Source organism: Terrapene carolina, unplaced genomic scaffold (assembly GCF_002925995.2).
Source record: "Terrapene carolina triunguis isolate 2854851 unplaced genomic scaffold, T_m_triunguis-2.0 Scaffold88, whole genome shotgun sequence".
Lineage (NCBI taxonomy): Eukaryota > Metazoa > Chordata > Testudines > Emydidae > Terrapene > Terrapene triunguis.
The window spans coordinates 19,202,683-19,225,718 of NW_020664439.1; the positions used below are offsets into that span (position 1 = coordinate 19,202,683).

General features: G+C 48.0%; 1 protein-coding gene across 4 annotated transcripts in view; it reads right to left on the reverse strand.

Moving 5' to 3' along the window:
* Positions 1-23,036, reverse strand: part of PCOLCE2 (procollagen C-endopeptidase enhancer 2) — a 49,274-nt gene that overhangs the window by 22,385 nt on the left and 3,853 nt on the right. For 3 of the 4 annotated variants that reach the window (XM_026650184.2, XM_026650183.2, XM_029911153.1), the window contains exons 3-4: positions 1,988-2,243; positions 660-784 (exon numbers count right to left, since the gene is read on the reverse strand). In XM_026650184.2, coding sequence (XP_026505969.1) covers positions 660-784; positions 1,988-2,243 — 381 coding nt within the window. Of the gene's footprint in view, positions 1-659; positions 785-1,987; positions 2,244-2,369; positions 2,435-23,036 lie in introns of those variants that run through there. The other variant, XM_026650185.2, reaches the window with a different exon arrangement.

Consider the following 23,036-nt stretch of genomic DNA (forward strand, 5'->3'; position numbering starts at 1 on the left):
CACTGAGAGAAGCACTATGGAAATCTATAGAAAATATGTCTATTTGGACGCTTAAAACATTCCTGGGGACAGGATCTCAAGAATAAGAATTCAAAAGGAAAATCCTGTCCTAAGTTTTCACTACAAGCTTGTAGAAAGTTTTCAAGCTCATCTGGAGATAAATGGGAAGCATCAAAGTAATCTGCAATTTACAGATAATATTGTTAAAATCACTGCCTAGCTATAGATTGCTAAATGACCTGTACATGGCAAGCAAGGAATGTGGATTAAAGATGAATACAGGAAAGACTAAGCTGATGTACAGCCTCTAGTTCAAGGGGGGAAAACCTTGGTAAATGGAAAAGAATTAATGATCTGAAGAATACATTTATCAGGGACAGCTTTCTCATTTGGAAGATTATGGTCATGCACTGAAGATTAATAGGAAAGTCTGGGTGGCATATAAAAGAATGTTGGGAAGCTAACATAGTTATGAAAAGTAACCTATCAAACATGCCTCAATCATTGTGTACTCCCTGCCATGATACAGATTATTGAGCAGAAACCTGGGCAACAACAAAAAAAAGGAAGCATAATGAAGTATCAAAGTAACTATTATAAATTGCCAACCTACATGTTAACTTTTGTGGGTAACTGTTAAAAGAGATACCAAAGCTCACCTGATTCTTTGGGGCTACAATATGCCATGAGCAAGTGACTCCTGCTGGGTAATCTCGATCTGGCCAATTAGGAGTTTTAAAGGACCCAGAAGGCTTGTCTAGTCGTCCACCACAGTACTGATCCCCTAGAAATACAAAACATAACATACTGACCAAAAGCATAGGGCATGTGTGTAATGCATTTAATACAGCTGTTCCACTACAGCCAAATTCCCAACTCCTGTGTGTAGCCAAAGGAAATAAGCTTTTGTGTAGGGGTTCTCAGATGGGACCCATAGAAAATGCTCTCAGCCTGAAGTTCTTCCTCTGTAGGTACGTGTAGCTGAAGATACAGCTCACTGAACACTTTTCTCCAGAGCCACTACACAGCAATACTTCACAGGGTGTAAGGGGTTTTAGAGACCACTGCATAGCCTCTCTGCAGCAACACCATTTTGTGCAACATAACCCTGCTAGTTCCACTGCATTTAGGGCCCTCCGTGCCCATGGGGAGGATTTTGTCCATAGTAAAGAAACTAAAAACTGTTTGTGGCTGGTCTCTTTACTTTGTAGAGACTTTAACATATTCTATAATTTTTCTGTAAGATCCATGATAGTGTATTAAGTTTAACTTTGCTGATCAAAAGATTCTCCCTTGTCCCCAGACTACGAAATTAAAACTATTTTCCCCCATGGCAAAATTGAGGGTGAGAGAAAAGCTTAGGAATTGGCATCTGTGCCTAACAGGAGTCAATATCCATGACTGAAAGTGAAAAGGAAAAAAAAAACACCTTTCTAACTTAACAAAAATGAAGACTTCTTTTTTTAAAGTGCCAGTCTAGGGCTTCATTTCTCCTCCTCCCAGCCCCAAATACTGTGGTGAATACATTATCCTTGACTATAACACAAGTGTGCAGCTTCTTCATTATTGTATCTTTTCAGTACCAAGGATGCAGGGTTCTGGATGTTATAACTTTCAAAGAAGTAGGAAACCTTACTTTAACTTTAAAAGTTCCTTTGGCCTCAAAGTATAAGTACATTCTATAAAAGACAAGATAATGTTTGCAGTGGTGGCGCCAGGCATAAGTAGACTTAGCAGTTGCTTAGGGCCCCCATTGAGTATTATTTCCAAAATACCATTCATCTTCTTTAACATGCACTTTTTAACAAGTATATTAGCATATGATGTGTTGGTATATTTTTTGGTTTGCGGAAATAATGCAATTAGTATTTTTAGGGGATGGGTGAAGGGTAAGGTGTGGCCCCAGAAATATTCCTGCTTAGGGCCCCCGATGGGCTAGCACAGCCTCTGAATGTTTGCCTTTAATATCTGCATAGTTGTAAATTACCTCTTTCATGTGGTTCTGCTGCAGAAAACATAGCAATGAATCCATTTCCAGCTGTATTCGCATCTGAAATCATTTGTACCAACATCTTATTGCCATTGGCCACAAGGGCACCTGGTTTGAAAGTACCACAGAACCTGCCCAGACGTTGTCCATTGGCATGACCATTGTAAACATCCACAAAGTCATATCTGCACAAGTTGTCACTTTCCAAGTCTATGTATCTAAAAGACAGAACTACCACCTTTCCTTCAGGCACCTGTAGAGGGGAGAGAGTAATGTATCTTAACATCATCGTCATCATCACTACATGACTAGCTGCTCTCCATAACTGTTATTTGCGTTTTCAACTGTGTATATTTTCAAGTTCCTTTCCCCAACTTACCATCAAATTCTTCATTCAAGTACAAATGAGATGTTGAACAAATAATATGGGATGCTCCCTCTCTGTTCCCAGCTCCATCCTTTTCTGTTGCAGTATTCCCTTCCTATTGCATAGCATCCTCTCTTCAAAATGGTGCTTTGACAAATGTTAACTGCTATTCAATATCACATCCCAACTCAACTGCAACTCTAAGGCCCAAGCACATCCTCTGCCAGTGATGTCACATCCACCTTTGAACTCATCAATGGAGAGCTAACCAACTGGTTAATGTCAGGGCCATTTTTTTTTTTAATATGAACCAGTCAATCAATTTTGAATTTAGTTCACTTGCCCCTCTCATCCTGGTTATCTGTGGCATTTAAGGGTTTATAATAAAGCTGTTCAATTTGAGGGATTTTACATTTTCTGATCACTTTTAGTAGTAATTTAATAAACACAATATCAATTTAGAAAAGAAAAAGGGAAACTTTATGTCTAAAACTGCCTAGCTAAAATTAACAACTAAATGGAACCCATTTAGTTCCATGGATGTAGTGGAAATACTTGTTTTAATAAAGAATAAATAAAACTACAAGTTGGATACAGAGTTCAAGCAAGCCATTAGTATGCGATGATGATAAGAGAGCCTTTGGTAATAAGGGTCTAGACACAAGTTACATTTTAAATTACTTTTTGGTTAAGGGTAACACTGGTTCCTGGAACACTAAGGCCTAATGCTGTTTTGCTTCTTTAACAAAAAGCATCTAAAAAAAACTTTGGTTAAATGGACAATATATTTGGATAGAAATAGTTATATGTTTAAAACAGACTGTGACGGTCCACGCCCCTAGGGTCAGGGCAGTGTGGCCCGTCGGTCACAGTCTATAAAGCAGCCCTTCAGTGCAGGGCAGCATGGCCTAGCAGCCAGAATCTATAGAGCCGCCCTTTGATGCAGGGCAGCGGGGCCTAACGGCCGGAGTCTATAAAGCAGCCCTTTGGCGCAGGGCAGCGTGGCCTAGCGGCCAGAGGCTATAGCGTTGGGGTGCCCCTTATAGGGTGGGGCAGCCCTGGTAGGGGGGCCCGGGCCCACCCAACTCCACCGGGCCCCGACCCAGAGGCCTAACAGTGGCGTAGCGGCTTGCTACTGACTCAGCAGGGGGTCCTACCGAAACACGCTGAGTTTCCCCAGGGGGAAGTACCACTCCGTCACCCTCCCTGGTCACTTCCTACCAGTCTGTTTTGGGGTTTCCCATGAGATGTCGGGCCCTCTGTGTTCGGCAGGGCCAGTCGTCTCCAAGGGTTCCTCCAGTGGCCGGGGTGCAGGCAGGCCGTGGACAGCTTCGATTCCCGGTGCAGTCAGGGGCTGTGGCTGGCCCTCCGCAGGCGCTTCCCAGGCAAGTCCTTCCCCTGCAGCCTCCAGCCCAGAATGAGCTGGGCTCCCTCCCTTTATACTACTAGAGCATTTGGAGCATGCCCAGTCTTGCCAGGGGGGCGGGACTTCTGCTGTCAATAACATGGGCTTAACCCTGTCTGGGCTAGTGCGGGGTAAGCAGACCCCGTCACACACACACCCCTGTAAGAAGGACCCCCAGGGGCGGTCCATCTCCCCTTCCTCACCTCCCTGTCTAGAAAAGAAATCCACGTTAGCATGAGTCTTACCTGGATGATGAAACACGCGAAGTCGTATGGTTGTAGCGACAGGTACCAGCGCATGATTCGGGGGTTCACGTCCTTCATGCTGTGTATCCACCTGAGGGGGGCATGGTCAGTGATCAGTTTGAAGGTGTTCCCCAGTAGATAATAGCGCAGGGCGTGAATAGCCCATTTCACGGCCAGGGCTCTTTCTCTATCGTTGAGTAGTGTTGTTCTCGAGGAAATAATTTGCGATTCAGGTACAGTACTGGGTGTTCCTCCCCTTCCAGTTCTTGGGAGAGTATGGCCCCTAAGCCTACCTCTGAAGTATCCGTTTGGAGTATGAATTCCTTTGAAAAATCAGGGTGTTGCAGGACCAGTTCCTGTGTGAGACGTTCTTTCGGAGTCCTGAAGGCCTTGTCGCATGGGTCAGACCACTGCACCTGTCGCGGCTGAGAATTCTTCGTCAGGTCTGAAAGGGGGGCAGCTATGGACGCGAAGTCCAGTACAAAGCGGCAATAGTACCCGACCAGTCCCAAAAACTGGCGTACCTCTTTTTTCGTCTTGGGCATGGGTGTATCCATAAGGGCTTGTACCTTATTGATTAGGGGGCGTAATTTCCCTCCCCCTACTACATACCCGAGATAGGTCACCTCTTCCTGTCACAGATGGCATTTGGCCGGGTTGGCTGTGAGGTTGGCTGCTCTAAGGGACTGGAGGACCCCAGTGAGGTGTCGGAGGTGGTCCTTCCAGTTGTTACTGTAGACCACAATGTCGTCTATATACACTGCTGCATATCGATTGTAAGGCAGCAAGAGCTTATTCATCAGCCGCTGAAGAGTCGCTGCGGCTCCGTGTAGCCCGAACGGCATGGTTACAAAGTGGAAGAGGCTGAATGGTGTCGGGAAGGCGGTCTTTTCCCGGGAGTTTGGTGTAAGAGGGATTTGCCAGTACCCTTTGGTTAAATCTAGGGTTGACAAATACCTCGCTCCCCCAAGTCGTTCTAGGAGTTCTTCCACCCGGGGCATTGGGTACGCGTCGAACCGAGAGACAGCGTTAACCTTCCAGAAATCGATACAGAATCGGGTGGTCCCGTCGGGTTTTGGAACCAGAACGATTGGGCTGCGCCATTCACTCTGACTCCTCAACTACCCCCCATCTCAAGCATCATATCCAGTTCCTGTTGTACTATGGCCCACATCTTCCAGGGCAGCGGTCAGTGGTTGTCCCTCACTCTCTGACCGGGTGTCATTGCGATATGATGGCTCATAAGGTTGGTTTGTCCCGGACGGGTTGATAGAACGTTGGGGAAATCCTCTTATGAGCCGCGATATTTGCTCCTGCTGAGCCATGGTGAGGCCAGTCCCGAGCGTAGCCGGCCTTGGGTCTAGGGGTTCCCTGGCTAGTGGTCCAAGTTCTGGGTCCGGGGGCGATGGGGTGATGAATAAGGCCTCCCTGGCCTTCCAGGCCTTCAATAGATTCACATGGTATGTCCGGGTGTCCCTCCGTTGTCCAAGCAACTGGACTTCATAATCTACTGGCCCGACCTGTCGGGTCACCTCGTAAGGCCCCTGCCAGTTGGCCAGGAGCTTTGATTCGGCCGAGGGTCCCCAGGGTCGAAACTCCGTACCTTAGCCCCTCTGTTATATATCCGTTCCTGCGTCTCTTGGGCTCCTGCGTCTCTTGGGCTCGCAGCAGGTTCTCCCGGGCGAAAGCCCCCAAGGTTCGGAGCCGTTCTCGGAGGTGTAGCACATACTGGGTGGTCCCGAGTACTCACGTCTCCTGTGCCTCCCAGTCTTCCCTCAGGAGGTCCAGGATCCATCGATGCTGCCTGCCATACAAGGCAAGAACCCGGTCGATGCTTGGGGTACCTCCCTTATGGCAAACAACAGGGCTGGCAATACTGTATCCCAAGGGCTGGGGTCTTCCTCCACGAACTTCCGCAGCATGGACTTCAGGGTACCATTAAAACGCTCCACTAGACCGTCTGTTTGTGGATGATAAACCGATGTTCAGAGTGTCTGTATATTCAGGAGGCAGCACAGCTCTGCTATTAGTTTAGAGGATACGTTAGTACCCTGGTCAGTCAGGATCTCCATGGGTATCCCGACCCTAGCGAAGACCTTCACAAGTTTGGCGGCAATCACCGGCGCCGTGGCAGCTCGGAGGGGAACAGCCTCGGGGCAACATGTTGCGTAGTCCATGATCACTAAAATAAAGCGATTTCCCCGTCTTACTTCTTTCTAAGGGTCCAACCAAGTCCATTCCGATGCGTTCAAAGGGTACACCGACCACGGGCAGGGGTATTAGCGGTGCTCGGGGTACACCCTTCGGTCCGGCCTGCTGGCATTCCAGGCAAGTCGCACAATAAACCCAGACCTCTTGGTGAATGCAGGGCCAAAAAAAAAAAAAAAAAAAAATCGGCGGGCCACCCTCTGAAGGGTCTTTTCCCGCCCCAGATGTCCTGACCAGGGTTTTGCATGCGCTAACTGTAGGAGGCCTCGTCGCAACCTCCGGGGAACCAACAGCTAATGGAGCAGCTCAGGTGTCTGTGGTTCCTGCACCACCCGATATAGGCGATCTCGCCAGATCTCAAACCAGGGCCCCTGCAGAGGTCTCGGAGGTGTGTCCTCTCCGGGGTCAGGGACGGTGGCCTGCTCCCAGGCCCTACTCAGGGTCGGGTCTTCTCTTTGCTCCCTCACAAAATCAATATCTTGCTCCAGCTCTGCCTGCACGTCTTCCACGGACGGCTGTTGGGCGTTGGCAGGCACCTTCCCCGCCGTAGATGTCCCTTCCCCGGGGTCGGACTCTGGTGTGCGTCCAAGCAATCCCCTCCCTGCAGGCGTAGCCCCTTCCATTTGTGGAGCGGGGGGTTGATACTGCTGGAGGACCTCCCTAAATTCTGGCCAGTCTCACCCCAGCACTACGGGGTAGGCCAATCTGTGGGCCATGCCCATGTGGAGGATTTCCTCCCGCTGGCTAATCTCAATCCTCACTCAGGCTGTGGGGTAAGGGCAGATGTCCCCATGTACACACTGTAGGTGTATCTGTTCCCCTGAGAGTCTAAGGTCAGGAACCAGCCCCTCCCACAAGAGGGTCTGACTGCATCCCGAGTCCACAAGGGCATTCGTGGAGGTCCCTTCGACCCACACAGGGACCACTAACTTTCCCGGCCCCCTTTTCCGGGCTCTTTGGCCGGCAACCCAGACTTGCCTATAGTTCCAATCCATGAACGGGCATTCCTGCTGAAAATGTCCCTCTTGTCCACACTCCCAGCAGCGATTTCGGCCTTCTGAAGGTCCAGGGCCCACCCTTGGCGGGCTTCGCCCCCCGTTGTGGGAGCCAATCCCTTCGAATCGGAGTCTGAGTGGCCCTGTGCCAGGATTTGGGGCTGGGAGGCTTAGTGGGTGTGGAGTGGGTGTTGGGCGGAGGTTCCCGAGCCTCCGCTCCCCGAGGGCTTCCCTTGCCTGGCCTGTCCCTCCGGCTCGGATTTCCGGATCCCCGTGGAAGTGCCTCGGCTCCCTCGGCCGCCAAGTAGTCCTCCATCAGGCTCACGGCCACTGACAAGGTCGCTGGTCGGTGGCGTTGCACCCATGCTTTTCCTCCTGCTGGGAGGATCTGGGTGAACTGTTCAAGCGCCACCATCTCTGCCACCTAGGGCCCGGTCAAGCCTTCTGGGTCCAACCATCTCCAACAGAGATCCTGTATCCGTTGGTCCACGGCCCGAGGTCGAGCCCCAAGGGGGTACTGTTCTTTATGGAGGTGCTGGCGGTACGTCTCTGGGCTAATGCCGGTCTGGTCTAAAATGGCCGCTTTCACCCGGGGGTACTCCAAGGCCTCCCAGGGATCAAGGTTGCGGTAGCCACTCTGCGCCTGTCCCAGTGCTCTGGGGGCCACCGAGCAGCAGTGGCAACCCGCTCGAACGTGACCAGGAATGCCTCGGGGTCGTCACCTGGTCCCATCTTAGTGAGGCAAATTGGTAGCCCCACTGAAGCCTCTCCAGATCCTGCTCCAGTGGGTGCGGGGGTTGGGGCTCCCAGCGGGCGCAGTAGAGTTGCCACTTGTTGGACTAGGCGTTCCTGTTGCAATTGTTACTGGGCAGCCAACTCTCAAAGGAGCTGCTGCTGTTGTTCTTGGTGCTGGGTCATCTGCAACTGCTGCTGGCTGGCCATCTGCTGCATTATGTGAGCCTGTTGTCGCTGTTGGGCCGCTTGCTCTTGCTGATTCTCCAGCATCCACTTTAGAAACTTCTCTATATCCATCTTGGACGGCGGTGGGGCTCCCGTCGTCTAGATTCCCTCCAATGGACCTTTCAGCAGGTCCCAGGCGTTGCCCACATTCTTCACCACACGTAACGGTCCACGCCCCTAGGGTCAGGGCAGCGTGGCCCATCGGTAACAGTCTATAAAGCAGCCCTTCAGTGCAGGGCAGCGTAGCCTAGCAGCCAGAATCTATAGAGCCGCCCTTTGATGCAGAGCAGCGGGGCCGAACAGCCGGAGTCTATAAAGCAGCCCTTTGGCGCAGGGCGGCGTGGCCTAGCGGCCAGAGTCTATAGCGTTGGGGCGCCCCTTATGCCTCGACCCAGGGCCCTAACAGTGGCGTAGCGGCTTGCCACTGGCTCAGCAGGGGGGGTCCTACTGAAAACACACTGAGTTTCCCCATGGGGGAGGTACCACTCCGTCACCCTCCCTGGGTCACTTCCTACCAGAGTCTGTGTTGGGATTTCCCATGAGATGTCGGGTCCTCTGTGTTCAGCAGGGCCAATAGTCTCCAAGGGTTCCTCCAGTCGCCGGGGTGCAGGCAGGCCGTGGACGGCTTCGATTCCCGGTGCAGTCAGGGGCTGTGGCTGGCCCTCCACAGGAGCTTCCCAGGCAGGTCCTTCCCCTGCAGACTCCAGCCCAGAATGAGCTGGGCTCCCTCCCTTTATACTACTAGAGCACTTGGAGCATGCCCAGTCTTGCCAGGGGGCGGGACTTCCGCTGTCAATAACATGGGCTTAACCCTGACTGGACTAGTGCGGGGTAAGCAGACCCCATCACACAGACACAGGGAAACTTTTTAAAAATACTCAAAGTGATCTCAATTTAAAACTCAGTACACTTATCCACAAAGAAAAAACATATATATATTTTTGGAACCCAAGGAGTTTACCATCTAAATTTGAGACATGGCATGAGTGGTGGTGATGAATGGTAGGAATTGTATGTGCAATAATGTTATATAGTTATGCAGGTTAGGCATGTACATATGTGTTAAGGCTTTGGGTTTTGTAAGAGCTATGGAAAAATAAGTTGTGAGTATTTTTGAATCACTTCATTGTGGACACTGTGAAAGGGGTGAATTCTCGACAGGGCCGGCTCCAGGCACCAGCTTGCCTGATTCTCGAGAGATTTAACCGGGGGAGGGGGAATGGTTGCTCAAACAAAAGAGCAATTCCATGTGCTCAGGAGTTCTAAACTTGAAAGGTGTTGGGGCCTGAGCCTACAAGCTCTTACTACGAGTAGTACACTGACGGGGCACCTGTTTAACAAAGACCATGTAACAGTTTGGGACAGAAAGCGAAGAATATCCTGTTCATTTGAAAACCTGAAAAGGGAACATAGATAGGCAGAATGTAATTACTGGGACTCTATTCATGGACTAGTACAGTGGGTAACCAATTAAAAAAACATTACCAGCCATTACTGCACTATGTTGCCTGAGATGCCACCATTATTTCCTGTTTTAAATATTTAACACACAACCAAAGTATGACTAGTAAAGCTCATACATGAGACACTATAAACCAAAAAAAAAATAAAGTTCCTGAAACTTCTCCATACACCTCTACCCCAATATAATGCGATCCGATATAACACGAATTCAGATATAACTCGGTAAAGCATTCCGGTGGATCAAAGCAAGTTCGATATAACACGGTTTCACGTATGACGCGGTAACATTTTTTGGCTCCCGAGGACAGCGTTATATCGAGGTATATTTATGTGACTATTTTTAAAATCCAGACTTTTATTAGCAAAAACAAGTGATATAGACTATAATGAGCCTGAGAGACTGAAGTCTTTTCTTTAGCCATGGAACAGGCTAGTACAGGCAGCAGTAGTGCCAATGTTTCCCAACTCTGATTAAGGGGTGAGAGGATATACTTCCTGTAAGTCCATTCAGTCCTTGGAATCTCTGCTGGTTCTGCCAGAAAAGACAACAGTTTTGATTCTTGTTTTTGTGGTATGACCACCTGTTCACTGCAAACTGTACAAAGAGTACCAATTTCCAAACTGATTTCAAAGCGATCTGATGATAACATTAACCTGGGTTGGAGCTGAATCAGTGACCCAAAGGTATAAGATTAAATATTCTGTTACCACTCCCCTTAAAACCTTACCTACTGTAAAGTAGCATTATTGGTCACTGTCATAATATTAAAGTATACCATACAATAAAAAAGCTAATATATTTAGATAGTATACAACCAAGAATTGTGAAACATAAAATGGAGGAAAAAATATTTATTTTGTTTCTAGGATGCTTGTCTTCTCTGAGAACAGAAAAGAGTTATATTGCAGAGAAAACTGAGGTGGATAAATTACAGCCTGCCATTTTAAACCTTTAAATTTACTTAGAAGTTATCTCCCTTAATCCCTGTTCACATTTTTCTTGCAAAAATGATGTTCATTACTGTTACCACCCACATCAAAAACCAGGCAAACTCATCCAAAGTACAATAGCTATGTTTTAGAAAAATTTTAAGCAAGTCACCAGGTCAAACTAATGTGCTTCTGAAATAACCAGGCTTTAGTGGGTAGTGAGGGGAAGAAATCCACAGGTCTGCTTAATCAGTTTGAAGCAAACAAGCACACACACTGTAAACCACTTTGTATAAGCTGTCTGACCTCTAGAACCACTGCCACTTTATTGAAAATACTGTAACTGGAGAACTAGAGAAGTTTTCAACAGCAACAAATAAGTTAATTAGAAATATAACCAGCAAAACATGTTCTCTAGAAACTTACAGAAAAAGGACAGCACAGGCAGGACATTTAGGAAAGCTCTAGTGATAAGAATAACAACTTTTCCTTGTTAATACAAATTAGCTTGTCAACTGTATTACACTCAAAGGTAAACTATAATTAAATTAGTTGACGGAACATTGTCAAATCTTGGGCTGCTGAGACTAGTGGCACTGAAACTGGAAGAACAGCATTTATGTCACTTCATGCTGTTCTTCTGACCTACTGCCTTTAAAGTTAAACAATAAACATACTAAATGTTTTAAAATCAGTACATGAATACAGTAGGTCTTTAAGGAAAGGTATTTAAAGCTTACAGTTTCTTTAATAACCAGCTTATCCTGTAGCATCATATTTTGATTCTAATAGTTTAAATATGTACTGTCTTTACACTGATTTAATATATATTTTGATTAAGGTCTTGGAAAGTAAGGTCTTGAGGTCTTACCTGCAAAGTAAACATAACTCTTAAAACGTCACTAAAAGTGAGTGGCTGAAACTACAGAAGCCAGGGAATGTCATTGCGCTTTTGGCTAGACAGCATCCTGACTAGTTTTGATACTAAAGTTAAGATGGGGGGTAGGGAGGAGGGAGTATGGTGAAAGGCAAGCTTCCATACCACAACATAGGATGCAGCATCAAAGGGCACTGTCCATTCATTACATGAGAATTCTCTGGGGGGGATGGGGAGGGGAGGGAGAGGTTTAGAATACTGTATGATTACTGTTCAGATGTTTTATCAAATACTTGTTCAGCTGCAAACATTATGCTGAAATGTCATTAAGGGTGTATTTTAAAGCCTCAAATGCAAACAAATTAAGAGCTGTGGATGAAAGTCTAGATTGGCACATCAACTTTAAATTGTACTATTGTGCACAAAAAGAGTACAGGCAAACCACCACTACTGTATTTAAGACTGGAAGTTCAGCCTTGGCTTTTATCTGTTGCTGAGTAATTCATGACTTTTCTTTGTATATGTATATTTAAAGAACAAAAGAACCTATAATACAAGCTTATAAAACTTCCTACATAGGACCTAATACTATACAATAGACTTCTGTCCTGAGTAAGCCCTACGTACAATTCCCTAGCCCACAGCAAGCCAAGATAACCAGGAGAAAGTTTGCCTCCTGCAGAAGCCCCAAAACAATATCTAACAAAACTCTGTAGTACCAAGTTGTGGCGTTGCCTGGCTGGGTTAGTGCTCATGCAGATAAATTCTCTGCAGAAATTTGGGCAGATCCTCAGAAGGTATAAATTGTCATAGCTCCATTGAAGTTAATGGAATGATGACAATTTACACCATCTGGTGGATAGGGCACCCATAGGGGCAGATCCTCAATCTCAGGTTGGGAAATCTAAATTCCTACAGCTCTAGAACTCTTGGTAACCTCTTGGCACTGCCACAGGGAAGGGGGTGACACATGGGTCTGGCCTGGCTTAAACAAATGAACCGTGCGTTGTGGTGCATCAGAGATTAGAACCTTTAACAAAACAACAAGTGGAACAAGTGGAAGTTTTGAAAGAGAAAGACCAAAGACCTTTGTTTTAAATCAGTCTCCTAAATAAGTTGAATTTCTATCATTTTAATTTTAGTGACTTTGGGGGAGATTTTCAAAAGCATAAATGACAGGCATCTAATTGCCATTAGTGCCTTTAAAAATCTGCCCATTTATTTTTATCTTGAACGGATAACCATTGTGGGGAAAACAGAAATGTAGCTGACTTTTTCCAGCAGATGGAAATATAGTCTACAGGGACTACAGAGTGTTTGATTCTAAACATATATATGTAGTTTAGAGCATAAATTTAACTTATCCACACCTATAGAAGCCCAGAAAGTGTAATGTTTCCAGCATATGCATCTCTCCAGCTCATATTAACTCCTTGACTGGTCTGAATAACTCAGAGGCACTAAAGTGAGGGTTGAAGGGGAAGAGGATGCAGGGTACATTTCACATTCTTGATGCACTTCTGTTTTGTAACAGCTACTAATTCTCTCAGAATTTCCATTTTTGCCTTTCTGACACACTGTAAAGTAAGGTTATTTTTATGGAGGAAGGACTAAGGCACAGGACTGGGAATCAGGACAACCAGGTATGACTCTACAAATTCTGTGACCTTGGACAAGTCAATTAACATCAAAATTTGAAACTTTTGGCCTTAAAATTAAACAGATAAATAGAACCATCCTGATGATCAGAGATGCAAAGCATTTGGTAAGTAAAATAATGTAAGTTCTTTGGGGGTAGGAACTGCTAATATCTGTGTATTTGTATTGTGCCTAGAACAAAAGGGTCTGAACTTGGTTGGCCTTTAGGGGCGACAATATGTCTTAATCATTTTAGTAGTGGCAGCATTGGTAGTGTGCCCATAGATAAGTTTACCTACACTTTCCAATATAAGCTCAAGTTTTCAGTCACTTACAACTCTGCCAAAGTTTAACCATATGGACCAAAGTTTTCCTTGATTTCTTTTCGGAGTTGTTTTTGAAAATTTCAGCAAAAACAGTTGTTTCAGAGAATGGGTTTAAGGAAATTAGTCAATGTTTGTGGGTTTTGCCCCCAATCATTTCTTTGAGGAGATCTAGCCCCTTCCAGGGTTTAGACTAGGAACTTTAAATTTGGCAGGTGGATGGTCCTGGAGCTAGAGAGGTGCCTTTTGCCCTCCCTGTGAAAATCCACTCAGACTTGGCTAAATTATAAACCACAGAAATTCCCTATTTCAGCATGTTTAGTAGGAGGTGTTAGAGACTTGCTGCTAGAATTTTAGAACATTTCTTCTGTTCTGAGCATGGTCCCAGGGCCCAGTAAGCTCTGGACATGACACTGGCAAAGCAGAAGTATTCTGCAGGCCAAGGTACACCAAGCAGGAATCAAGGATTTGTCTGTACAAAAGCTTAGTTCTCAGCAAGCTGGGGTGTAAATCTATGCCACACTAGCCTGCTGTGCCCCATGCGGACCCTGCTGCTGTGCACTAAAAGTTCCGTAGTGCACTTTGAAATGGGAGTAGTTGCACATCAGCAAGGTTCACATGGACACATGGGGCGCAGCAAGCTAGTGCGGGGTAAATTTACATACCAGCTTGCAGTGAACTAAGTGTTCATATAGACAAGCCCCAAGAGGAGACCATGAGTTCTAATCTCAGCTTTCCCACTTACTTCTGTGAATAATTCTGTGCACTTCACAGCCCTTGTTGAGCAAGGCCTCATACCCAATATCTTGGGAAGCAGGCAAATATTGACCTATTGTATAGATGGGGGTAACTGAGTGGTTGCACAAAACTGCTTCTGGCAGAGTTAGGGATAGAAACCAAGCTTCTCATATGACAGACCCACATCCACTAAGGCCTGGTCTACACTATGAGTTTAATTCGAATTTAGCAGCGTTAAATCGAATTAACCCTGCATCCGTCCACACAACGAAGCCATTTATTTCGAAATAAAGAACTCTTAAAATCGATTTCTGTACTCCTCCCCGACGAGCGGAGTAGCGCCGAAATCGATATTGTCATTTCGAATTAGGGTTAGTGTGGCTGCAATTCGATGGTATTGACCTCTAGGAGCTATCCCACAGTGCACCATTGTGACCGCTCTGGACAGCAATCTGAACTCGGATGCACTGGCCAGGTAGACAGGAAAAGCCCAGCGAACATTTGAATTTTATTTCCTGTTTGCCCAGCACAGGAAAGCACAGGTGACCACAGAGAGCTCATCAGCACAGGTAACCATGCAGGCCGATAATCGAAAAAGAGCACCAGCATGGACCGTACGGGAGGTACTGGATCTGATCGCTATATGGGGAGAGGATTCAGTGCTAGCAGAACTTCGTTCGAAAAGACGAAATGCCAAAACTTTTGAAAAAATTTCCAAGGGCATGATGGAGAGAGGCCACAATAGGGACTCAGAGCAGTGCCGCGTGAAAGTCAAGGAGCTCAGACAAGCCTATCAGAAAACAAAGGAGGCAAACGGTCGCTCCGGGTCAGAGCCGCAGACATGCCGCTTCTACGCTGAGCTGCATGCAATTCTAGGGGGGGCCGTCACCACTACCCCACCTCTGACCGTGGATTCCGAGGCAGAGGTAATCTCATCAGCCACACCTGAGGATTCTGTGGACGGGGAAGAGGAGGAGGAGGAGGAGGACGAGCTTGCGGAGAGCACACAGCACTCCGTTCTCCCCAACAGACAGGATCTTTTTCTCAGCCTGACTGAAGTACCCTCCCAAGCCAGTACTCAAGACCATGACCCCATGGAAGGGACCTCAGGTGAGTTTACCTTTTAAAATATAAAACACGGTTTAAAAGCAAGCGTTTTTTAATGATTAATTTGCCCTGAGTACTTGGGATGCATTTGCAGCCAGTACAGCTACTGGAAAAGTCTGTTAACGTGTCTGGGGATGGAGTGGAAATCCTCCAGGGACATCGCCATGAAGCTCTCCTGGAGGTACTCCAAAAGCCTTTGCAGAAGGTTTCTGGGCAGTGCAGCCTTATTCCGTCCTCCATGGTAGGACACTTGACCACACCATGCTAGTAGCAAGTAATCTGGTATCATTGCATGACAAAGCCTGGCAGCGTATGGTCGCGGTGTTTGCTGGCATTCAAGCAACATCCGTTCTTTATCTCGCTGTGTAATCCTCAGGAGAGTGATATCGCTCATGGTAACCTGGTTGAAATACGGGAATTTAATTAAGGGGACAGAGGTGGCCGTTCCTACTGGGCTGTTTGCCTGTGGCTGAAAAGAAATCCTTCCCTGCAGTTAGCCAAGCGCGGGGGGGAACTGGCGCTGAGCTTTTCACGTTTGGCTAGCAGGGATCTTCCCTGATACCAGCCACACGGTGGGGGGAGGGGTACAGCGATCATCCCAGCCATTTCATGGCGTTCGGGGGGGGGGGGTGCTCCCTTGGTTCCTGCAGGGGTCTTCCCTGATACCAGCCACGCGGTGGGGGGGAGGGATTATCCCAGAGGATTGGAGGGGGGGGGGGGTTAGTTTGTTTTCTGCTGCTGAAGGTTAACAGGAAAACCACAGCACTCAACGGGCTTTGCTTGGTATGTGGGAAAGGAGGGCGCAGAAGCCGAAAGACAATGGCTTACCATGGCCGCATGCAAGCCGAATTCTGTTGCCCGGACCTGTGTCTGTGATCTCTAACACCAAAGCCACACGCACTCAATATTAAGATGCAAAATGCGACCTTGTACTGAAATCACATGTGCTATGTAATGTGAATAGTATTTGTTCACCGTGAAAGAGTATAAGCATTGTTCTGTAAAATGTATCTTTTTAAAAACTTCTTTCCTTTTTTCCATCCCTCCAGCAGCTGCAAATTTTTCAAGCCTCCCTCCTCCGTCCCGAAGGCTATCTCAGATAAGGCGGCGGAGAAAGAGGACGCGAGACGAGATGTTCTTGGAAATAATGGAATGCACCCGCAATGAAAGAGCTCATTTGAATGAGTGGAAGGACACGGTATCTAAGTACAGGAAAGATGCCAGTGAATGTGAGGTCATGAGGGACGCTCGAGATGAGAGGTGGCAGGCTGCAACGCTGGGGCTGCTGCGTGATCAAATGGACATGCTCCGGCGTCTGGTGGAGCTTCAGGAACGGCAGCAGGATCACAGAGTGCCGCTGCAGCCGCTGTATAACCTCCCTCCCCCCTCACCATGTTCCATAGCCTCCTCACCCAGACGTGTAAGAACGTGGGGGGGAGGCTCCGTGCACCCTCCCAGTCCCCCCCAGTGGACAGCCCAACCAAAAGGCTGTCATTATATTGAATTTTTTCAGTGGCCTTTTACTTCTCTCCTATCCTCCTCCCAAACCCCACCCGGGCTACCTTGTCGGTTCTCTCCCTATGTTTATAATCAATTAATAAAGAATACATGATTTTTAAACGATAGTGACTTTATTTCCTTTAAAAGCAAGCTGTGATTTAAGGGGGGAGGGTGGTTTGCTTACAGGGAATGAGTCAATCAAGGGGGTGAGTTTTCAACAAACAGAACTTTCACACCGTAGCTTGGCCAGTCATGAAACTGGTTTTCAAAGCTTCTCTGATGCGCAGCGCTTCCTGGTGTGATCTTCTAATCGCCCTGGTGTCTGGCTGCGTATAATCAGCAGCCAGGCGATTTGCCTCAGCCTCCCACCCCACCATAAAGGTCTCCCTCTTACTCTCACAGAGATTGTGGAGCACACAGCAAGCAGCAATAACAATGGGGATATTGGTTTGGCTGAGGTCTGACCGAGTCAGTAACGAGCGCCAGCGACCTTTTAAACGTCCAAATGCACATTCTACCACCATTCTGCACTTGCTCAGCCTGTAGTTGAACAGCTCCTGACTCCTGTCCAGGCTGCCTGTGTATGGCTTCATGAGCCATGGCATTAAGGGGTAGGCTGGGTCCCCAAGGATAACTATAGGCATTTCAACATCCCCAACGGTTATTTTCTGGTCCGGGAAGTAAGTCCCTTGCTGAAGCCGTTTAAACAGAGTAGTGTTCCTGAAGACGCGAGCGTCATGAACCCTTCCCGGCCAGCCCACGTTGATGTTGGTGACACGTCCCTTGTGATCCACCAGTGCTTGCAGCACCATTGAAAAGTACCCCTTGCAGTTTATGTACTGGGTACCCTCGTGCTCCGGTGCCAAGATAGGGATATGGGTTCCATCTATCGCCCCACCACAGTTAGGGAATCCCATTGCAGCAAAGCCATCCCCTATGACCTGCACATTTCCCAGAGTCACTACCTTTCGTAGCAGCAGCTCAGCGATTGCTTTGGCTACTTGCATCACAGCAGCCCCCACAGTAGATTTGCCCACTCCAAATTGATTCCCGACTGACGGGTAGCTGTCTGGCGTTGCAAGCTTCCACAGGGCTATCGTCACTCGCTTCTCAACTGTGAGGGCTGCTCTCATCTTGGTATTCTGGCGCTTTAGGGCAGGGGAAAGCACGTCACAAAGTTCCATGAAAGTGCCCTTACGCATGTGAAAGTTTCGCAGCCACAATCGTCCCACACCTGCAACACTATGCGGTCCCACCAGTCTGTGCTTGTTTCCCGGGCCCAGAATTGGCATTCCACGGCTATAACCTGCCCCATTAACAGCATGATCTCCAAAGCGCCAGGGCCCGTGGTTTGATAGAATTCCATGTCCATGTCCTCATCACTCTCGCCGCCACACTGCCGTAGCCTACTCCTCGCCGCCTGGTTTTGCAGGTTCTAGTTCAGCATAAACTGCACGATAACGCGCGAGGTGTTTACAATGTTCATGACTGCTGTCTTGAGCTGAGCGGGCTCCATGCTTGCCGTGGTATGGCGTCTGCACTGTTCACCCAGGAAAAAGGCGTGAAACGCTTGTCTGCCGTTGCTTCCCTGGAGAGAGGGGGAGGATGTACCCAGAACCACCCGCGACAATGTTTTTGGCCCCATCAGGCATTGGGATCTCAACCCAGAATTCCAATGGGCGGAAGAGACTGCGGGAACTATGGGATAGCTACCCACAGTGCAACGCTCCGGAAATCAACGCTAGCCCCGGTACATGGACGCACACCGCTGAATTAATGTGCTTAGTGTGGCCGCATACATTCGACTTTATACAATCTGTTTCCAAAATTCGAATTCTGTAAATTCGGATTAATCCCATAGTGTAGACATACCCTAAGTCACACTGCCTCTTGGGAAAAAATGTACCAAGTCTTTGTGCTTGGCTATGCTGTTTGTGACCATTAAAGCACACTCCTCTACAGATCCAGGATTACTGATTCCCCATCCTTCTCTGCTATCTAGCAAGTAGCTGTGTAAGAGATTGGGAAAGAGTTACTTCCCCCTCTAGTGCTGGTTCACCAAGAATAACAGTCTGCTATTGGTACCACTCACTCTTTTAGCACAAGTGAGAGAAGTTTGTGCAGGTCATGAGTAGGGTTGCCAGGCGTCCAGTTTTCGACCAGAATGCCCGGTAGAAAAGGGACCCTGGCTGCTCCAGTCGGCACCACTGACCAGGCCATTAAAAGTCCAGTTGGCAGTGGAGCGCGAACCCAGGGATAAGGCAGGCTCCCTGCCTGCCCTAGCTCTGCATGGCTCCTGGAAGCAAACCCAGGTCCTTGCGGCCCCTAGGCACATGGGTGGTCAGGGAGGCTCCGCGCACTGCCACCGCCCTGAGTGCCAGGTCCACCGCTCCCATTGGCCGGGAATTGCAACCAATGGGAGCTGTGGGGGCAGCGCCTGCAGGCACAAGAGCAGCGCATGGAGCCTCCCTGGCCACCCATGCACCTAGGGGCCGCAGGGATCTTGCGGACTCTTCCTGGGAGCCGCACCCCCCCCCACACACAACCCCCCTGCCCTGGTCCTGAGCCCCCTCCTGCACCCCAAACCCCTGCCCCAGCCCGGAGTCCCTCCCGCACCCAAACTCCCTCCCGGAGCCCACCCTCCACCCCCAACACCCTGCCCCAGCCCTGAGCCCCCTCCTGTACCCCAAGCCCCTCATCCCTGGCCCCACCCCAGAGCCTGCACCCCCAGCTGGAGTCCGCATCCCCTCCCACACTCCAAACCCCTTGGCCCAGGTCCGGAGCCCCCTCCTGCACCCCAAACCCCTCATTTCTGGCCCCACCTGGAACCCGCACCCCCAGCCCAGAGCCCATACCCCTCCCTGCACCCCAACACCCTGCCCCAGCCCAGAGCCCTATCCCGCACCCTAAACCCCTCATCCCCGGCCCTAACCCAGAGCCTGCACCCCCAGCCAGAGCCCACACTCCAACCCCCTGCTCCAGCCCGGTGAAAGTGAGTGAGGGTGGGGGAGAGCGAGCAATGGAGAGAGGGGGGGATGGAGCGAGCGGGGGCGGGGCCTCAGGAAAGGGGCGGGGCAGGGATGTTTGGTTTTGTGCGATTAGAAAGTTGGCAACCCTAGTCATGAGCTGTTAATGACCCATGAACAGGGTCAATATGCTTCCACATGATTGAATCTTTCTTTCTTTTATTTATAGACGTTTGCAAAGTGAAGCTCTCAAATGTTAGGAAATGCTGGCTTAGTTAGTGGGGTGATGGCCAAGAAAGGATTATACAATATTAAAAGCAAATGTATGTGATAGAGTGAGTGACACTATGCAAGTTACTACAGGAGAGGAAACAAGAGTAAAGATGATTTCTTAGCAGCAGCAGTAGCAACCAAAGGCTTCTGAGTAGTCTCCCAAAGCTGGAATACAAGCGCTAGCACGTGCTGCACACTTCTTATAGCTCTCAGAATAGAGCAGTTGTTTCTGTTAACCAGCACCTTTAAATAACAGAAACTTAATTGGGGTTGTGTCTCTTCTAGCTTTAGCAAAGTAACTCTGGAAGACTTCAGCAGATACAATAATAATAAAATACTTATCTCTTATGTCAAGTATCAGAGGGGTAGCCGTGTTAGTCTGGATCTGTAAAAAGTAACAGAGAGTCCTGTGGCACCTTTAAGACTAACAGATGTATTGGAGCATAAGCTTTCGTGGGTGAATGCCCACTTCGTCGGATGCATATCTCTTATGTAGCACTCTTCATCAGTAGCTCTCAAAGAGCTTTACAAAAGAAGGTGAGTATCATTATCCCCAATTTACAGATGTGAAAACTGAGGCACAGGGGTGAAGTAACTTGCCCAAGGTCACCCAGCATACCAGTGCCATAGCCAGGAATAAAACTCAGGTCTCCTGAATTACAATCAACTGCTCTATCTGCTAGGTCACATTGTCTCACTTTATATTATATTACCTATTTAATGTTTTATAAAGGAATTTTACTTCCAAATTGCTTGCCCTACCTCAATTAACTTTGGATTTCTCGTAAAGAGGATGGCATTCTCTGGTTGAGAAAACAACACTTCCATGCCTCTGATAACCCACACGGAAAGCAAAACAATAGCTGTTCCAGTTTTGCAGACTTGAGTCAGATTCTCCTGCAAGGTCCACATTGCTACCATGGACTGGCAAAAGGTGCTCTAGTATCAGATACCAGTTGAGGAGGCCTTTACATGGTAACTAAGGAGATGTCTTTGCTACACCTTGGGCTCTTAGTTGGGTATTACCTCCACCTCCCTCCCAGCCACACATACAACTTTCTTACCAGAGTTTGGTGGTATTTAAACCTGGGCTAGCTGGCCTGACTGGACTTGAGTGCCACTTTCACTTGGGCTGGTAACCCGCCCACTTTCCAGTGAGGATGCAGGCTAAATCACTGAAGTGTGGATAGTCCTCCAATGCCTTCCTACAATTCCCTGCTGCAAGCCCAATTCACTGTGAAAGAATCAGTGTCTCAGCTTATTGCAGCACAAAGACCCATTGGATGTGTCCCCAAAAGTTCTAGCAACACACATGTGGGGGGAAAAGTACAGGAGTACTTGTGGCACCTTAGGCTAGGTCTACACCCGTCAACTCCGCCAGCCCTCTGTGGAGAAAGAAGTGGTTCAGGACTATTTAGAAAAGCTGGACGAGAACAAGTCCATGGGGCTGGATGCACTGCATTTGAGGGTGCTAAAGGAGTTGGTTGATGTGATTGCAGAGCCATTGGCCATTATCTTTGAAAACTCATGGCAAGTGGGGGAGGTCCCGGATGACTGGATAAAGGCTAATGTAGTGCCCATCTTTAAAAAAGGGAAGGAGGAGGATCTGGGGAACTACAGGCCAGTCGGCCTCACCTCAGTCCCTGGAAAAATCATGGAGCAGGTCCTCAAGGAATCAATTTTGAAGCACTTTGAGGAGAGGAAAATGATCAGGAACAGTCAGCATGGATTCACCAAGGGCAAGTCATGCCTGACTAACCTAATTGCTTTATATGATGAGATAACTGGCTCTGTGGATGAGAGGAAAGCAGTGGATGTGTTATTCCTTGACATTAGCAAAGTTTTTGATACGGTCTCCCACAGTATTCTTGCCAGCAAGTTAAAGAAGTATGGGCTGGATGAATGGACTATAAGGTGGATAGAAAACTGGCTAGATCACCGGGTTCAACGGGTACTGATCAATGGCTCCATGTCTAGTTGGCAGCCGGTATCAAGTGGAGTGGGGCTCCTGGGGCCGGTTTTGTTCAATATCTTCATTAATGATCTGGAGGATGGCGTGGACTGCACCTTCAGCAAGTTTGCAGATGACACTGAACTGGGAGGAGTGGTAGATACGCTGGAGGGTAGGGATAGGATACAGAGGAACCTAGATAAATTATAGGATTGGGCCAAAAGAAATCTGATGAGGTTCAGCAAAGACAAGTGCAAAGTCCTGCACTTAGGACGGAAGAATCCCATGCACTGCTACAGACTAGGGACCAAGTGGCTAGGCACCAGTTCTGCAGTAAAGGACCTAGGGGTTACAATGGACAAGATGCTGGATATGAATCAACAGTATGCTCTTGTTGCCAAGAAGACTAACGGCATTTTGGGCTGTATAAGTAGGAGCATTGCCAGCAGATTGAGGGACGTGATCGTTCCCCTCTATTTGGCATTGGTGAGGCCTCATCTGGAGTACTGTGTCCAGTTTTGGGCCCCACACTACAAGAAGGATGTGGAAAAACTGGAAAGAGTCCAGCGGAGGGCAACAAAAATTATTAGGGGGCTGGAGCACATGACTTATGAGGAGAGGCTGAGGTAACTTGGATTATTTAGTCTGCAGAAGAGAAGAATGAGTGGGGATTTGATAGCTGCTTTCAACAACCTGAAAGGGGGTTCCAAAGAGGATGGATCTAGACTGTTCTCAGTGGTAGCAGATGACAGAACAAGGAGTAATGGTCTCAAGTTGCAGTTGGGGAGGTTTAGGTTGGATATTAGGAAAAACTTTTTCACTAGGAGGGTGGTGAAGCACTGGAATGGGTTACCTAGGGAGGTGGTGGAATCTCCTTCCTTAGAGGTTTTTAAGGCCTGGCTTGACAAGGCCCTGGCTGGGATGATTTAATTGGGGATTGGTTCTGCTTTGAGCAGGGTGTTGGACTAGATGACCTCCTGAGGTCCCTTCCAACCCTGATATTCTATGATTCAATGTGGTTGCTCACATCCAGGCTAAACTAATCAGGATGCTCAGAAGCAGTTGCTGATTGCTCAAATGAACTCTGCAATGAAAACTT